This window comes from Oryx dammah, unplaced genomic scaffold (genome assembly GCF_014754425.2).
Source record: "Oryx dammah isolate SB20612 unplaced genomic scaffold, SCBI_Odam_1.1 HiC_scaffold_5, whole genome shotgun sequence".
Classification (NCBI taxonomy): Eukaryota; Metazoa; Chordata; class Mammalia; order Artiodactyla; family Bovidae; genus Oryx; species Oryx dammah.
This window is the reverse complement of record NW_024070189.1, coordinates 101,436,808-101,455,668: the sequence shown is the minus strand read 5'-3', so window position 1 is coordinate 101,455,668 and position 18,861 is coordinate 101,436,808. Positions and strand designations below refer to the sequence as shown.

Sequence of the window (18,861 nt, the reverse complement as noted above, 5' to 3'; positions counted from 1 at the left end):
AAACTTATATAGTGGCCCAAGGTCCCCACCATAAATTATATTGTTAGTATCTGGTGTGGTTCCAGACCCTAGATAAACAAAGACTCATCAGGCAGAACATTTCAAGGCCTTCGAGATCACTCCCAGGAGCAGTGGCCAAAGGCCAGTCCTCTTTGGAGGCTAGGTTCAGTTTCTTGCTACACTGCACTCACTGAGAGCTTCCATGCCTTTATGACATTTCACCCACACCACAGCTCCATTTTCAGAGCATCAGCTGGGGCTGCTCTGATGATGTAGTCGCAGCCAGGGACAGACACCGAGCGTTCTGTGTCTCCTCCCCAGCTCTCCTGGCCTCCTTGTGGCCCCAGAGTGGCCTTCTCCCTAAGGGTGAGCTGTGGCATCGGTGCTGTTCTGTGGGTGCCAGGCAGGGCTCCCCATGCTTACATGTCTCCCACAGGTTGGGGAGGATGTCTATTTCCCTGTGAAGTCCACGTGTCCCTGCAATTTCACCTTGTACTACGAGGTGGCTGCGAGGGGCAACATCGTGCTCTCAGGCCAGCAGCCTGCCCACGTCACCCAGCAGAGAAGCAAGCGGGCAGCCCTGGAGAAACCCATTCGCTTAATGCACCTTTCTGAGACAGGTGAGCTCATCCTCAGGCGGGAGGTTCCTGTTCTTCCTTCTGAACCGTTGAGACTGGGATGGGCATCCCAGCAAGGCTTGGTAAGCAGAATGCATCCAGGAGGGGAGCCTGCTTCAGGGTGAAGGGTACATACCCCAGGCAAGACTGGACCGGGACCAGGAGGGTGGGCAGTGACCAGCTGCTGGAGGCAGCTCCTCTTGAGGCTGCCATGGGCTGGGCCCCTGAGCAGGTCCACACTATGCTATGCTGCCTTCTGCCAACCCCCTTCTGCTTTTTTCCAGACTGATTCCCCATTAAGGAGTCCTTCTCCCCACTTTCCTTGATGCCACCTGCTCCTCACAAGACCCATCTTCTCCCCTGGGTCTTCCCATCCCTCTCCTCTTCACAGCCTCTCTGCCCAAAGCAGGATCCCCAAACTAAGGACCGTGGACACTTTCAGGGTATTCTTTGTGATGGGGGCCGTGCTGTGCACTCTAGGGTGCTGAGCAACATCCCTGGTCTCCACCCATTAGATACCAGTGGCAATCCACCTACACACAGTATGGCAATCTAAAATGTCTCCTGATATTGCCAATGTATCTAGCCAGGAAAGTGACTCCTGGGTAAGATTCACAGAGATAGATGATGATAGATAGGACCATCAATAGATAAATTGATAGATAGATGGATGATAGAGTCGTGAATGGATGAAAAAGTGAAAGTTTCTCTGTCCTGTCCCTCTCTTTGTGACCCCATGGATGGATAAGTAGATAAATAGATTCATGTGTAGGATCATCAATAGATAAATTGATAGATGGACGGACAGTCATGGATGGATGAACAGTTTCATGGATAGATAAACAGAAGCATCAATAGATAAATGGATAGATGGATGGATAGATAAAGCCACGGATGGGTGAATGGATGGTTGGATGGATAGACAGATGATAGATAGGGAGACAGGTAGACAGTCTGTCTGATTCTAAGCCACTTTCTTACCCTCAGAACTACTATGTTTGGGGCCAGCTTATTCTCTGTGGAGCTGTTCTGTGCATTTTAGGGTGTTGAATAGTATTCTTAGCTCCTACCCACTAGATGCCAGTAACACCCCCAAGCTGTGACAACCAAAATTACCGAATGTCCTCTGGCAATCAGCATTGCCCTGGTTGAGAGCCACTGGCCTGATGAGTGCATTTGACATTGTACACCCACATCCTCTTGGGTTTGTCATCCTTTCTGGGTGAAATAACAGGGAACGTGAGTATCCATGGAGTACTTGTCCTGGGCCTGGCCTGGGCTGGCACCTCCTCATGCTACACCCCATGGTAACCGCCAAGGTAAAGCTGGGCAACTGGGGCATCGCTGGTCCTACTGTGAGCTGCTGCATTTTCACGTCTCTCCTCACTTATCTTAGAGCCTCCTCCGGCCCCAGCAGCAGAGGTCAGCGTGTGCATGACCTCTCTCCAGCTCGCCGTGACCCCCAGCATGGTCCCCCTGGGTCGCTTGCTAGTCTTCTATGTCAGAGAGAATGGAGAAGGGGTGGCTGACAGCCTCCAGTTTACTGTTGAGACCTTCTTTGAAAACCAGGTAGGGCACTGGGAACCAAACTGGGGAGGGAGGGGAGGATAGGTAAGCGCCATCGGGGTTGGAGGCTCCAGGATGTCGAGGCTGGGGTGGACTGTGGACAGTCACCAGTCAGACTCCAGGTGATGTGACAGGCAGGACCTGTAAGGACTGTCCTGCCTTTGGGAATAAAGGAAATCTAAGTTGCATCTTGACTGGGAGATCCTCCAGAAGTCACCCAGATGGGATTGCATTCATACACACAGGAAAAGTGGGCAGTGTTCTCTGTCCCTGCTGGGCTCCAGACCTAAGGGACACCACTTATGTCCCCCGAACCTGGTTCAGCCTCCTTTGCCCTCACCATGCACCCTCCCAAACTGGCTGCAATGTGTCCTCTGCCGCCACCCGTCTCCCCACCCCTCCCCACTCCCGTCTTCTGCACAGAATGTACCAGTTGTACCAGCCTAGTTCTTGCCACCCAACCCTCTGCCCTTGTCCTCACTGGGGTGGCAAAGCCAGGCTCCTGACTCTCCTGGGAGGGTGGAAAGGGTGGGTGGGTCTGGAGAGTTGGGCCAAGCTCCTGATTCTTCTGCTGTGTTCGGGTCCAGGTTTCACTGACATATTCAGCAAATGAGACCCAACCCGGGGAAGTCGTCGACCTGCGGCTCAAGGCTGCGAGGGGCAGCTGTGTGTGTGTTGCTGCAGTTGACAAGAGCGTTTACCTGCTCAGGTCTGGGTTTCGGCTGACTCCCGCCCAGGTGAACTGGGGCCCTCGGACACTGCATTGTGGCATGTGGCAGGAGGTCTCTTCCTTTTCGTTAACTGAACACAATCCATATAAACCCAGCTTCTCTCTCTCCGCTGGGTTCATTCTCAGCAAACCCCACCCCTGTTGTTCCTTGGGTATAGTTGAAAGATCTTGGAGTCAAATCCAACGGGACATTGTCTGGGTCCCACTTCTTCAGCCCCAGTTTGCCCATCTTTAAAATGGGTTAATCCCCCAACTCTTGTCTCCTCTAAGACTGGTTCCCAGTGATCCATGTGGGAGGAGATTGAGATGGGAGCATGCCAGACCAATTGGGGTGGAAAAGAAACCCTCATTTGACAAGTTCCTGTTGCCTTCTGCCTGCAGGTTTTCCGGGAATTAGAAGATTATGATGTTTCTGATATCTTTGGGGTGTCCAGGGAGGATGGACCCTTCTGGTGGACTGGGCTCACGGCCCGACGACGCCGGCGCTCCTCTGTCTTCCTGTGGCCCTGGGGCATCACCAAGGATTCCGGGTTTGCCTTCGCTGTAAGGAGAGGTGGTCTTGAACCCCATCATCCCCTTCTGAGCTCTTCTTCCTCTGAAACAAAGGGTCTCAGGGTACAGAGCTGGGTCAGGGTGGAAGTTTGCAAACTCTGAGTGCTACAGAATCTTTTTGATTCTCCCCAGTGGAAGCTTGGATGCAAACCTTCCCAATTTGCAAAACAGATGAGAGCAGAATGAGTGTTCATTGATAACCTCAACTTTGTTCTGGAGCAAACTAGAACGTCGTTCTGGAGCGATGACCTTGAAAGTGCTTTGGTGGAAGGAAAACCTTCACAAGGACTTCCCAGGTGGCGCTAGTGGTAAAGAGCCCGCCTGCCAGTGCAGGACACATAGAGATGTGAGTGTGATCCCTGGATCGGGAAGATCTCCAGGAGGAGGAAATGGCAACCAACTCGTTTTCTTCCCTGGAAAATCCATGGGCAGAGGAGCCTGGCAGGCACAGTCCACAGGGCTGCAGAGTTGGACACAATAGAAGCAGACAGCACGTGTGCACACCTTCATGGCGTGTGCAGGCGCTGTGTTGCCAGGTGGCAGCCTTACCCTTGCTGGCATTTATAGCTCTCATCCAGCCCCTTCCTTCCTGGCTCCAGGGACCAGGGAGCTGCTGTGGGTGCAGTAGACCCAAGCGTCACTTCAGCCCACATGAGCATTCTGGCGGTCTCCGCTTGAATGCATGAGGGCACTTTTCATCTCCATTTTTAAATCATTTAAAAGGCATCCTCGGGAATTCCATGGTGGTCCAGTGGTTAGGACTCCAAACTTTCACTGGCGAGGGCCCAGGTTTAATTCCTGGTTGGGGAACTAAGATCCTGCAAACTGCATGGCACAGCCAAAAAAGAAAAAAAAAGACATCCTTTTCCTCCCATTTTTATTTCGGAAAATTTTCAAAGATATAAAAATTTGGGTAAATTAGTAAACCCCTGTAGATCCACCACCTTGGTGCCACGATTAGCATTTTGCTATATCAAATGCGTGTGTGCCTGTGTGTTCAGCCGCTGCAGTCGTGTCTGACTCTTTGCAACCCTGTAGACTGTAGGTCACCAGGCTCCTCTGTCCATGGGATTCTCTAGGAAAAAATACTGGAATGGGTTGCCATACCCTCCTCCAGAGGATCTTCCCAACCCAGAGATCAAATGGCATCTCCTGCATTGCTGGTGGATTCTTTACTGCTGAGCTACCCAGGAAGCCCATTAAATATATACATATATTACAACAGTAATAATTGAAACTCACAGTCATTGGCTCTGGGTCTGGATTAGGCACTGTACCAACTGATTTTTTTTTTTTTAATTGAGGTGAAATTCACATAGCAGACATTTAACCCATTTTTAAAAATGTATTCTTTCTTTATTTTTTGGCTGTGCTGGGCATCATGTGGGATCTTAGTTCCCTAACCAGGAATCAAACCTGTGCCCCACTGCACTGGAAGCACAGAGTCTTAACCACTGGACTGCCAGGGAAGCCACAGTTAACCCATTTTAAAGTGAACAATTCAGCGGCATTTAGTACATTCACCGTGTTGTGCAAGCCAGCACCTCAGTCTAGCTCCAGAACATTTTCATCACCCCAAAAGGAGATCCTGTCCCCATCAGCAGTCACACCCTATCCACCCTGCCCCAGCCCTTGGCAACCACTGATCTGCCCATGGTTTCAGACAGTTCATATAAATGGGATCCTAAGAGATGTGGCCTTTGAGCCTAGCTCACAGACATTCTGACCCCAACTCTGTTGTGCCCTGGGTGGTCACTTGGTCTCACGTCCCTCTTGGTCTGTGTTGCCAAGCCTAGAGAGAGGACTGACTCCCCCAGGGCTACGCAGCAGTGGTGTTGGGCCGGTGGCTTCTGGAGCCAGCGTATCCACTTCCCCACTGTGCCTGGGCGTTGTCTGTTGCCTAGGAAACGGGCCTGGTGGTGATGACAGACCTGGTGAGCCTAAACCACCGGCAGGATGGCGGCTTGTACACTGACGAGGCCATCCCCGCCTTCCAGCCCCACACAGGGAGCCTGATGGCAGCCGTGTCCTCCAGACAGCCCCCCAGGTAACTGCCATTACCTTGAGCAGGGTTGTCTAACTCGTGGTGACATTTGAGGCTGGGTCATTTTCTGGGGTGGGGCCATCCTGTGTACCTTAGAGTCGTGAGCAGCATCCTTGATCTCCGCCAACCAGATGCCAGTAACACCCCGCTTCTTCTGGGTGTGACAGCCCAAACCGTCTTCAGACGTTGTCCAGTGTCCCCAGGGGGCCAGGGTCCCTACTGGCCCACTGGTGGGAGCACTAGGCACTTTGACTCTCCCCTCTGCCCCAGTTCTCACCCCCACCCACGTGCTTGAGGTTGGAGGTTTGGGTGTGCAGAAGAGAGAAGGTGTCGCGGGGGAGTAGATCTGCCTGGGGACAGAAGAACTGGGGCAGGGTGGGTAGTGGAGTTTGATCTTCTCATTCTGAGACTCTGCTTAGAACATTCTCTCTACTACCCTTTCTCCCTCCCACCATTTCCTCCTTCCTTTACTTCCTCTCTCTTTCCCGTTCCCCTCTGACTCTTTATCTTGTGGAGTTAGACACCAAAGGAATTAATTTTCAGCCTTTTTTTAAAATTTTAACTCAAGCATGTAAGCCTTTTGAAGGTTATGAATTTTCCTCAGAGTATTGCTTTGGCTGCATCTAACTTGTGCTAGGAAGTGTTTCCATGACTGCTGGGTTCCAAATAGGTTGTAACTTGTGGAACAGTTACCTTTTTGAGCTGTGACTTGCCCAGATGTGTTTTCAATTTTCAAGTAATTTTAAAAATTACTACCTTTATGTGTTTTATAAATGTGGGTCAGACGGGCAGTGTGGCCAGTGAACATGGTCTTCACGATATCCTTTGTGGCCCCCAAACATGATCTCTATGGTATCCATTGCCTGGTTTTTATTTTAGAGACTGGCTATATGGTCAGTTTTTGTAGATGCTCACATCTACTTGAATATCCAAGCCCCTGTCATTGCGTATAGGAGTCTCTATGTGTCCTTTTGATGGTGGTACCCAAATCCTCCATGTTCTTGCTCATGTTCATTTCCTTGTCTGTTTGCTAACTTATCACTTACGGAGAGAAAAGAGTTCCCATCTCCCCCTGGGACTTGTGCCTTTGTCCCTTGCCTCATGGAAAGCGTTGTTTCCTGGGAGGTGATGTTTCGTCTTCCCTCCTGTCTCTCCCCTTTTACGTTCCTCCGTCACTCGCTGTCTTCCTTCCCACCTTCTTTGTTCTCTCTGCCTCTCCCACTAGCTCCTCGGCTCCAGGTCACAGCCAGCCAACTAGGGAAGGGAGAGGGTGTTTTGAAGACCTTGCCCCCGCTCTCTCCCTCTGGATGTAAGGGTGCATAAGCTGGGAAAGGGGAGGCAGGCCTTGGATGTACCCTCTCTTGCCAGCTTATCCAATGAGAGGCACAGAACCAAGGGGGCCAGGGATGGGATCTGGTGGTCATCAGTGCCTCAGTAACTGGGTCTCTTTGGAGACCTTGAGGGTGGCACTCAGACTCCTCAGTCCTTGCTCTGAGCCACAAGTGACCGAAAGGATCTGCCCTGCCCTTGGTTGGCTATCTGTGATAGTCTTCTTTCAAACCCTTTCTGCCCCAATCCCAAACCCTAGCCTCCTCTGCAGTGGTTCCTGGGTACCTGAACCCTCCAGCTTCTTCCTGCCTGAGTCACACATTTAGCAGGAGTGTGATAACCCCAGGAGAGTCCTAGTTTTCAAACTCCACATCATGGCATGGACAGATCAGGTTCCCCCTACGGTATGCTGGAGGCACATGAAGGCGTTTCCAGAATGTGGCTGAATGAGGGAGGTGGAATATTGGCCCCTGGGCATCCCTCAGCCAGACACTTCTCTGGGGACCTGGAGCCTCCCATGTGCATGCCTCCTGAGAACTTGGCCTGTAGCGGGTCTGCAAGCAGTCTCTAAACCCCAAACCACAAAGGCAATTGTAAATTCCAGTGCAGAAAGACATAATAAAGGCCTTAAAAAGCAAGTGTCTGTGCCTTTTTGTAATTGGATAATGCATCCTTCCTGGAAAACGGAATGGCAACCCACTCCAGTATTCTTGCCTGGAGAATCCCATGGACAGAGGAGCCTGGCCGGGTACAGTCCATGGGGTCGCAAAGAGTCAGACATGACTGAGTGACTAACACACACAATGTATGCTTATTCTGAAGACGAGGCATTTTTCTTAATCATACGCATGTGGTTAAACTTTTTTCAAAGAGTATAAAAGGGTGTATCCTTTCATATATACAAAAGGTATATTCCTTTTTCAAAGAGTATGAAAGGGTATATCCTCCTTTCCCTTCTAAGAGGCAAAAATGTTTACTAATTCCTTAACTATCCTTCTAGAAATTTTCTGCGTAAATTTGTTGTTCCGTCGCTCAGTCGTGTCTGACTCTCTGCAACCCACGGACTGCGGCACACCAGGCTTCCCTGTCCTCCACTGTCTCTTGGAGTTTGCTCAAGTTCATGTCCTTTGAGTCAAGTGATGCTATCTAACCATCTCATCCTCTGCTGCCCTCTTCTTTTGCTTTCAGTCTTTCCTAGCATCAGGGTCTTTTCCAATGTGTATACACAGGATTTTAAAAAAACACACACCGTTGTGTAGTTCTCTACCTTCCTTTTTTAAGTCAACAATAAACCTTAGAGGCCATTCGGTATCAGTACATGAATGCTTACCTCACCCCTTTACACTGACTTGTAACATTCTATTGTGTGAATGTACTATGTTTGGTAAACCAAATGCCCCATTGGTGAAGATTCTGGCTGTTAGTTAATTCTCACAGTGCTTCAGTTAACCACACTGTCTTTGCACATGTGTCTGTGGTTAATTTCAGTGTTCACCCCTCAGAGAGGCAACTGCAGGTTGAAAGGGATATGAGCATTTTTAATCTTGAGAAGATTTGCCAAATGTCAAGTAGGGCTTGTTAATATTATTTTTTAAAGAATAGGACAGTCCCTGAGGAATGTGGGCTCTGAGGCTTCTGAGGATAAACCAAGAATGAAAGCATGTGAAAAAGAATACACACACCCATTTAATTGAATCACTTGGTGTACGTCAGAATCTAAATGTACACAGCATTGTAAATCAACTATCCTTTAATAAAAAGAGAAGAAACTAAAACAATGAAAGCACAGAGCAAGTGAGGGAGAGGGAAGAATTCCATGCAGTAGTGCAGAAAAACATGGTAAACCCAGGGAGGGAAATTTACGAAGGTGAGAACTTGGGGTGGTCCCTGTCGCCCTTCTTACCTTCTAAGTTCAGGGTGTGAGGCACCACTCTCTGCCAAGCCTTCGATGCCTCACTTTTCTAGCTGTAATCAAGTAGAATGTTGATTAAAATTCTGCCAGGTGAAAGAATTAACATGTCAAGTCCTTGTAAAGTAGAATGCTAACCTTTCCAGGTAAGAGAATTAAATAAACCGTGTAGCATATTAACATGTTGGGTAAGAGAATGAACATATTATAGCCTAATCAAGTAGAATGTTAACTTACCAAGTAACAGAATTAAAGTTATGGAACTTTAATCATTTCTTTTTAAAAAAATTTTCGTAGAGCAGAGAAGAGGAAAAGGACCTTCTTCCCTGAAACATGGGTTTGGCACTGTCTCAACATCAGGTACAGTAAGATTTCTTTCCTTCACTGCCTTTGTGGGCTGACTCAAAGGCACTCATGAAAGATTGTTCCCAGTGGGTTTGCCTGGAGATTGGACACCAACATCTGAGTAAGCCATTGGGCATCCTTTCTTAACACATAAAACGCAAAGCTATGAAGTCAGCCCCAAATCCCAGTGCAGCCTCGGACATCTGCCCGTGAAATATGAAATGCGAGGGCTTCGTGCCTCTTACAACTCCCTCTTGGGGTAACTCTATCCACTGTGTTTATATAACGAGCTCATTAAAATGATTACAGTTCCCTGAAACACGAACTCAGTTCCACCCACCCACCCCCCTCCTCACTCCTCAGGGGCCTTGGGCTCCTGCCCGCCAAACAGGCTGCTTTTCTCAGCACATTTCCTTTCTACATTGTTTTCTCTTTTCATTAGCCTTGAAGCAGCAGCACTGTGCCAAATTCTTGCCAGTTGCAATTGGCTTTTTTCTTTCAGTGTTTAGTGTCAGAACACCAATGATATTAAGCATTTTCTTTTGGTGCTTAGTGTCAGAAGGTAGTGGTGACCTGCCTTGGGAAACCAGTTAGGCATGAAAGTTCAGACCCCGGGGGCCAGTGGGTGGGCCAGTGGGTGGACCCACTGCTGAGCTGGGGTCCCCTTCTCAGGATGCAATGCCATGGCACATGTTCAGCCCAGAACCAAGCACACACTCGGGGGTTTCTCAGGCTGCCCTCACTGATTGTGTTGCCATTATGGGCAGTCTTCCCTGCTGGTTAGAACAGATGCTGATTTTTTTTAAGTTTTTATTATTATTATTTATTTTTATTTTTGGCTGGGTCTTTGCTGCTGCGAGAGGGTTACTCTCTAGTTGCAGTGCAAGCTTCTCGTTGCGACAGCTTCTCTTGTTGCACAATGCAGGGTCCAGGTGCTTGGGCTCCGTAGTTGTACATGAGCTTAGTTGCCCCATGGCATGTGGGATCTTCCCGAACTAGGGATGTTCCCGAAGTAGGGCTCAAACCTATGTTCCCTGAAATTGGCAGGCAGATTCTTACCCATTGGACCACCAGGGAAGCCCAGGTCGCTGATCACTGCATTTTGTAATGGGAGTCCATATTTAAGATGTGCTGTCTGTCCATCATCAGAGATGTACAGAAAGTAGAAATATATCTGCTTTCTGTGTGCAGGGTGATGTTTTAGGCAGAGTAGTGTTTTGGTGCCAAGAATGGCACCTTGAACAAGGCAGATAGAGTCTCCTCACTCATAGAATTTATGTTTTATGCCCTTAAAGCCTTCATGCTTCAGTAGGGCCAGTGTTCTCATGGAGGGCTGGGACTGGGGCTTGGGAGGAAGTGGAGGGACCCTTCAGGGAAGCTGGAGAGACTTCCAGGGCAGGTGGAGCCCAAGCTGAATCCCACAGGATAAACAAGAAAGGAGTAAAGGAGTCCAGGAGGTGGGACCCATGTGGGCAAGAGCTGGGGCATCGGAGAGGCAGAAGGGGCTAAGAGGAGGAGGCAGAGAGTGTGGAGGCTGAGTGTGCTCTCTGTGGAGAGCCCCAGAGCATTGCTGGGAGGTACTGGGCACTGGAGGTATTCTCTCTCCCTCTGTTGGCTTGAGCACAGTGTGGGTCTGAGAAGACTAAGGAGGAGGTTCTTCCTGGGCCCAGGCAAGGACTGGTTAGCTCTCTTTTTTTCCCCTAATTTTTAAAATGTGTAAAATAACATTAACATGAAATGTACCATCTTAATTGTTTTTAGGTGTGCAGCTCAGTGGCGTTAAACGCATTTATATCACTGTGCTACTATTAACCACCACCCATCCCCAGAACACTTCTCACCTTGCAAAACTGAAACCATGTGCCCATTAAATACTAATTCCCACCCCTCCCTCCTTTCAGGCCCTGGCATCCACTCTTCTTTTTTGTCTCTGTGAATCTTACGGCTCTAGGGACCTCATATACGTGGAATCATACATCTGTCCTTATGGGGGAGCCTGGTGGGCTGCCGTCGATGGGGTCGCACAGAGTCGGACACAACTGAGGCGACTTAGCAGTAGCAGCATTTCACTTAGCATGATGTTCTCAAAGCGCATCCACACCGTGGCATGTATCGAAATTTCCTTTCTTCTTAAGGGTGAATAACATTCCACTGTATGGATGCTGCTGCTACTGCTGCTAAGTTGCTTCAGTTGTGTCTGACTCTGTGAGACCCCATAGACTGCAGCCCGCCAGGCTCCCCCGTCCCTGAGATTCTCCAGGCAAGAACACTGGAGTGGGTTGCCATTTCCTTCTCCAATGCATGAAAGTGAAAAATGAAAGTGAAGTCGCTCAGTCGTGTCCAACCCTTGGCAACCCCATGGACTGCAGCCTACCAGGCTCCTCCATCCGTGGGATTTTCCAGGCAAGAGTACTGGAGTGGGGTGCCATTGCCTTCTCCAACCACTGTACGGATAGACCCAGTTAAAAAATTTTTTTTTATGGTCTCACTGTGCACCTTGTGGGATCCTAGTTCCCCAGCTGGGTATGGAACCTAGGCTCTCCACAGTGGAAGCTCAGAATCTTGACCGCTGGACCATCAAGGAAGTTGCTGGATGGACCACGTTTTGTGTATCCATTCAGCCTTTGGTTGACACTTAGGTTGCTTCCACCTTTTGGTTATTATGAATAATCCTTCTTTGAATATTGGTGTGCAAATATTTCTTCGAGACCCTGTTTTCAATTCTTTGGGGTATATACCCAGAAGTGGAGTTGCTGGATCTTATGGTAATTCTGTATTTAATATTTTGAGAAATCACCATATGGTTTTCTGCAGTGGGCTGCACCATTTTACATTCCCACCAGCAGTGCATGAGAATTCTTTAAATGTTGAAGAGAATTTACCAGTGAAGCCATCACATCCAGTGCTTCCCTTTTGGGGAGATTCTGATCACTGATTCGCTCTCCTTAGTCCCAGATGAAGCTTTTGTAATGGCCTCGGCAGGCTTGAAAAATCACACAAACAGGGAGCAGGGCTCCACAGACGTGTATGGGACAAGGAAGCCAGGCCAGGAAGTGTGAATGTTCCCCGGGGTGGGTGGGTGGGTGGCTGGCTGGCTGGCTGGCTGGCACTCAGCATGCACAGAACAATTGGCTAAGACCATCCGGAGCTGATGAAAGTTCTTCCAAATGGAAGATGCTGAGCTTGAATTGTTGCCATGGTGACACCTGTGACCCTCACAGAGGCAAGGATAGATGCCCAGATCCTGCAGGACAGTGTCCCCTCACCCAGTGAGGCCACCTGGGTCAAGCTGCTGGGAAGGGGATGGAGAGTGCAGGTAGAGGAGAGAGGAACAGCCAGGCGTCTCCCTGAAACCCAAGGCCATGTTGCTGGATTCTTCAGTTCCCACTGGGCTGCTGCAGCACAGCCCCAGATTACAGCTCATGGTTGCCCTTCTTTCCGCAGTGATCCATCTGGCGAGGAGACACTCAGCGTGCAGGTCCCCGATTCCATCACCAGCTGGGTGGGCGAGGCGGTGGGTCTGTCCCCCAAGAGGGGCCTGGGCATTGCTGAGCCCACTCTGCTGAAGACCTTCAAGCCTTTCTTCGTAGACTTCATGCTACCCTCTTACGTGGTCCGTGGGGAACAGGCCAAGATCCCACTCAGCATTTACAACTACCTGGACACATGTGCTGAGGTACCAGAGCCGCCCTCCATATACAGCCTTTCCCGTTGCCAGCTGGCGGGGGAGGCGGAGTGGGGGTGGCATCCTTGATGTCAGGAGGCAGGGAGAGTTGTGGTCCTTTGGAGGGGGATGGGCTTGAGGGGCACAGTACCTGTGATGTTGGGTAGGCAGGGGGAGGAGGAGTCATCTAGGAGGGCTGTGGGGTTAGCATCTGTGATGTTAGTGAAGCAGGGGCTGGATGGATCAGATCCTGCTTCACCTGCCATCTAAGCCTGGGCAGGCTGTGGGTGGGAGTGTATGGTGGGGTTGGAGGTTGACAGATGGGATGGAGCCACTGTCCTTGACTCCGGAACCCTCAGGGCTTTGGGGGGATGAGTGTCATATGTAATGACGTGGAGTCAGGGGTCAGCAAATCTTCTCTGTAAAGGGCTAGATAGTAAATATTTCAGTCTTTGCCAGCCAGAGGGTCCCTGTTGCAGTTGCTCAGCTTGGCCATTGTGCTTGAAGGCAGTCACAGATAACATGCCCATGAATGGGCCTGGCCGTTTTCCCATAAATCTTTATTTCTGGATACTTGAAATTTGAGTTTCATTTAACTTTCATGCATCAAAGAATGTAATTCCTTTTAGTTTGTTTATTTGGCTGCGTTGGGTCTTAGTTGCCACATGCAGGGTCTTCATTGCATTATGCAGGATCTTTCATTGCAGCGGATGGACTCGATAGTTGTGGGCTTAGCTGCTCCTCAGCACGTGGGATCTTAGGTCCCTGGCCAGGGGTCGAACCCGCGTCCCTTGCATTCACTATGGCTGACTCTGTGACCCCGAGGACTGTAGCCCACCAGGCTCCTCTGTCCATGGAATTTCCCAGGCAAGAATACTGGAATGGGTTGCCATTTTCTCCTCCAGGGGAATCTTCCCCACCCAGGGATTGAACGAATGTCTTTGGCATATCTTGCATTGGCAGGAGGATTCTTTCTCACTAGTGCCACCTGGAAACTCAGGTGGATTCTTGAACACTGGACCACCATTCTTTTTTCTTTTTTAAAGTTTCCCTTCTTCATCCCAATCATTAAAAAAAAAAAAAAAGGTAAAAAAAAAAGTAAAAACCATTAGCTGCCTGGCCTTACAGAAACAGGTGATGGATTGGATTTAGGTTGGGTTGTGGGCTTCCCAGGTGGGGCCAGTGGTAACAAACCCATCTGCCAATGCAGGGCACATAACAGACCTGGGTTCAACCCCTGGGTTGGGGAGATCCCTGGAGGAGGGCATGACAGCCTGCTCCAGTATTCTTGCCTGGAGAATCCCCACGGACAGAGGAGCCTGTAGGCTACAGTCCATGGGGTCACAAAGAGTAGGACTTGATTGAAGCGACTTAGCATGCACACACGTGCTGACCCCAGCACAGAAGTGAGGAATCCCGGTGGCCCCCAGAGCAGGCACTCTCAATCTCAATTTCTACTGAAAAAAACTGATTGAACTTGTCCATGTTATTCCACCTGTTGGTGTGCCAGTTTCTACAAACGTCAAGCAGACAGGAATCTTACAGGTGGATAAAGGGGTAAATGGGTCAGTCCATATAGCTGCTAAGAATGGTGGTTGTGGATGTCCCACGGACCTTGTCCGTACTATTCCAACTCTTGGGGTCCCAGGGTCTGCAGGGTGTGTACAATGGCGGGGGAGGTGACTCCTTCTCAGAGCAGGTGGAAAGGCTACTGTATCAGTTTCTTGTGGCTGCTGTAACAAAGTAGCAGAAACTGGGCGGCTTAAAACAATGGAAATGTATTCTCTCACAGTTCTGGAGGCTGGAGTCCAAGGTCAAAGTATAGACAGGGCTGGCTTCCTCCAGAAGGAGGCTCTGAGAGATGGTCCGTCCCTGACCTCTCTCCTGGCTTCTGAGAGCTGCCCACAATCCTTGGCGTTCTCTCAGCTTGTGGCGGCCTTGTTCCAGTCTCTGCCTCAGTCTTCCCATGGCCTTCTTCTCGCTGTGTATCTTTACATCCTCCTCCTTCTCTGCACAGACTCTGTGTCCAAATTTCCTCTTAGAAGAGCCCCTGTCTTTTTGGATTAGAAAAAGTGAAAGTGTTAGTCGCCCAGTTGTATCCAACTCTTTTCAACCCCCTGGACTGTAGCCCGCCAGGCTCCTCTGTCCATGGAATTCTTCAGACAACAATACTGGAGTGGATTGCCATTCCCTTCTCCAGGGGATCTTCCCAATCCAGGGATGGAACCTTGGTCTCCTGCATTGCAGGCTTGACGCAGTGACCTCCTTGGAACTTGATGACATCTGCTGAGACCGTAGTTCCTAATGAGGTCACATTTACAGGTACCAAGGTTAGTACTTCAGCATACTTTATAAAAAACTTTTAAATTTATTTATTTGGCTGTGCCAGGTCTTCGTTGCAACATGCAGGGTCTTTCCGTTGCGGCACGTGGGTTCTTTGGGCTTCCCTGGTGGCTCAGTGATAAAGAATCTGCCTGCCAATGCAGGAGACATCAGAGACTCGGGTTCTCTCCCTGGGTTGGGAAGATCCCCTGGAGGAGGAAATGTCAAGCCACTCCAGAATTCTTGCCTGAAGAATTCCCATGCACAGGGGAGCCTGGAGGGCCATAGTCCATGGGGCTGCAAAGAGTCAGACATGACTGAGCGCACACACACGTGTGGATTCTTCGGTTTTGGCATGCAGTGTCTCTCAGTGCAGCGTGTGCGCTCTCGGTGCAGCGTGTGAGCTCTCGGTGCAGCGTGTGAGCTCTCAATGCAGGGTCTCTCAGTGAGCGTGTGAGCTCTTGGTGCAGCGTGTGAGCTCTCAGTGCCGCGTGTGAGTGTGTGAGCTCTCGGTGCAGCATGTGAGCTCTCAGTGAGCGTGTGAGCTCTCAGTGCCGTGTGTGAGCGTGTGAGCTCTCGGTGCACCGTGTGAGCTCTCAGTGCAGCGTCTCTCAGTGAGCCTGTGAGCTCTCAGTGCAGTGTGTGAGCTCTCAGTGAGCGTGTGAGCTCTTGGTGCAGCGTGTGAGCTCTTAGTTGCGGCATGTGGAAATCTAGTTCCCTGACCAGGGATCCAACCCAGGCCCCCTGCATGGGGAGCAGAGTCTTAGCCACTGGACCACCAGGGAAGTGCCAGGACTTCAACATATCTTACTGGAGGGACACAATTCAACCCATAACCATTAACCCGAGGAGGTGGGCTTGGTGATTTCATACCCCGATGATGAGGAGGGATGGCAGCCAATGTGGAGGGAGCCGTGAGGACCAGGATCAGGTGGGGCGGGATGGGGAAGGAGCGCTTGGGGGCTGAGCCTCAGTGTGACTGCAAGAGAGCAGGGGCACCCTCCTCCACCTCTGTAATCCTTTGTGTACCATCTCAGCCTGGACATCGGCTGGTGAGTAGGAAGAAGAGAGGGGAGGTGGGCTCTTAGGTTTAGGGGCAGCCCTCCGGGATGGGGATTGGGAGCCGAGGCTACAGTTGGACAAGTGAGTTAAGCCTGCTCTCTGCAGGTCAGCATGGAGGTGGGGCTGCAGGTCTCAGCCTCACCCTAGCCAGCCCAGGGAGGCAGCTGACCTCATCCTGGCCCTGCCCATGTGAATGGGGCCTCCCAAGGCTGCTGGCACATTCCCCACCAAGGGCAGAGATGTGAGTTGCAGCCCCAGGCCAAGGTCACCAGAAAACAAGAGATTTTATCCAACCACTACCCACTTTTCCTGAAAAACAAGGCTTTCTGGGGTGATTGGAATTTGCCACCTGAAAAGTGTCAAGGCTGCTGGGGATGGAAGTCCTGAGTGGGAGGCTGGCAGAACTCCCATCCCTCAGCTACAGTTTCAGCATATCCTCACCTCACTCTCCAGAAGACCCTCTGGACTTCAGCTTGGTGTTCCATTCACTAGGCTGCTTTGTCTCCTTTCCTTATCTGGGTGTGAGAGATCTACTTGCCCGCCCCTCACCCCCACTGCCCCCTGGGGCAGGGGGAGGGAGCAGGTTTCAGGCTCCTTTGTGAGTCTGAGCATAGATGCTGTTTCTGAGCCTGGTCCAGAGTGGGGACAGCATTGTTCCGAGCCTCTGACTCTTGGCTCAAAGGGTGACCATGAACTTACATGAAATCCTTTACTCCTTTTTTCCTTTGTAAATGCTATACCTCCACTGAATAGTTAAATCAACCCAAGAACATACTGCATGGGATGCCTTATAATGGCCTCGAAGAAGGACATGGCAACCCACTCCACTATTCTTGCCTGGAGAATCCCGTGGACAGAGGATCCGGTGGGCTGCAGTCCATGGGGTCTCAGAGATGGAGAGGTGGACACAACCAAGTGACTGAGCATGCATGGTTAGGAGGAATAGGATTCCAGTCTCAAAAAGCTGGAATAAGTGTAGGCTGGTTCCTAATCACAGGCTGGCCCCCAAGGGAAGCTCTCTCCTGGACTGCAGGCAGGCCCCCAGGTACCCATTCCAGCTCTGATCATGCCCTGGTGGCTGGCCTGTTGGCTGGAAGAAGGCATCCTTGCTGGGCAACAGGTGTGTCCATGTGTTCAATTTTAGGAACAGGAGAGCCCCATGGACAGAGGACCCTGGTGGGTTACAGTCCATGGGGTCACAAAGAGTCAGACACGCCTGAGCAACTAACTCACACACTTCCCTCGTGCTGGTCTGGAGGTTCCAGGAAAACAGGCCGATCCCACCCTTCAGCCTGGACAGTTAGTTCCTCCCAGGACCCAGAAAATGGATCACATCAATACTTGATGCTTGGATTTCTTCTTTCCTCCCTGGAAGAACTTTCTGGAAGAATGGTGCCTTGAGGGGGATGGAGGAACCCCTAAATAGACCAACCGTTCTCATTCAGGTCTGGCTGGGCCTGCTCGTAGGCTGTATTCAAACACTCTGTCACACTTGCTGCTGTAAAGCTTCCTTGTACACGTTTGACTGTGTGTGTGACTTAGGTGCACTGAGGCCAAGGCGTCACTTGTGTGTCTTGCTCAGATCTGTCTCTTGAATTCCTAGGAGGGCGCCTGAACCCACTAGGTGCTGTGCGTCTACTGGTTGGACAAGTAGATGCGGCACAAAGAGCACGTTGTAGGTCGAGGGGTATAAACACTTGTGCACACAACACGCACGTAGATACGTGGTGTGCACACACGCGTGTAGATAGGTATGCTTGCACACATGCGTGCACTCACACGTCTGGCAGTGCTGTGCCTGCTCCACATGTAGATGTGCACCCAGAGGTGCACGCATGCACAGCACACACACACGCACGCACGCACGTGTGCACACCAAGCTCTGTTAGGATGCAGTGGACCTCCATGGTTGGAGAGAGGGTCAGAGGAAGTGCTTTGTGAGGCCTGCGTGTGGAGTGGCTTCTCTTATCCCTTGGCTGGGGAGGATTGGAGCTGGATAAGCAGCCTTTGAGTCGACCTTGGTCTCCAAGGGGAGCTGGACCAGTGAGGGTGTGGGGGACTGAGGGAAGCAGGGGGCTCCCAGCAGGACAATGTTGAGGAGTCAGTTCTTTTTTTTTTAACATTTACTTATTTTTGGTTGTGCTGGGTCTTCCTTGCTGCATGCGGACTTTCTCTAGTTGGGAAGAGCAGGGGCTGCTCTCTAGTTGCCGGATGCTGGCCTCTCACTGCAGACTACAGGCTCTGGAGCACAAAGGGTGTCAGTAGTTGCTGCAGGTGGGCCCAGCAATTGCAGCACGCGGGCTTAATTGCTCCGCGTCACGTGGGATCTTCCCAGACCAAGAATCGAACTGGTGTCCCCTGCATTGCAAGGCAGATTCTTAACCACTGGACCACTAGGGAAGCCCGCGTAGTTGGTTCTGATAAGAAATGCAAAGGGGGTTTCTCATGGAGAGCGTGGTTTGGGGAGAAGGGTTCCAGGGTAGACGGAGTGTAGTGGGCAGTGAGGCGTGCTGGGAGGGTGTGCAGATTCTGGGTACCATGGATGCTTGCCCCCCTCTCCAGGTGTATGTGAAGATCTCAGTTCCCAAGGGCATCCAGTTTGTTGGACATCCTGGCAAACGCCATCTGACCAAGAAGACGTGTGTGGCCTCTGGGGAGACGGAGCCCACGTGGGTGGTTCTGTCCTTTGGCGACCTGGGTCTCAGCAACATCACAGGTGAG

General features: G+C 50.7%; 1 protein-coding gene across 1 annotated transcript in view; it reads left to right on the top strand.

Moving 5' to 3' along the window:
• CPAMD8 (C3 and PZP like alpha-2-macroglobulin domain containing 8) overlaps positions 1–18,861 on the top strand; it is a 96,833-nt gene that overhangs the window by 35,355 nt on the left and 42,617 nt on the right. Inside the window, exons 14-21 of the mRNA XM_040241671.1 lie at positions 437–620; positions 2,014–2,186; positions 2,771–2,920; positions 3,295–3,456; positions 5,370–5,512; positions 9,045–9,107; positions 12,537–12,768; positions 18,703–18,856. Of these exons, the coding sequence (XP_040097605.1) occupies positions 437–620; positions 2,014–2,186; positions 2,771–2,920; positions 3,295–3,456; positions 5,370–5,512; positions 9,045–9,107; positions 12,537–12,768; positions 18,703–18,856 (1,261 nt within the window). The remainder of the gene's footprint in view (positions 1–436; positions 621–2,013; positions 2,187–2,770; positions 2,921–3,294; positions 3,457–5,369; positions 5,513–9,044; positions 9,108–12,536; positions 12,769–18,702; positions 18,857–18,861) is intronic.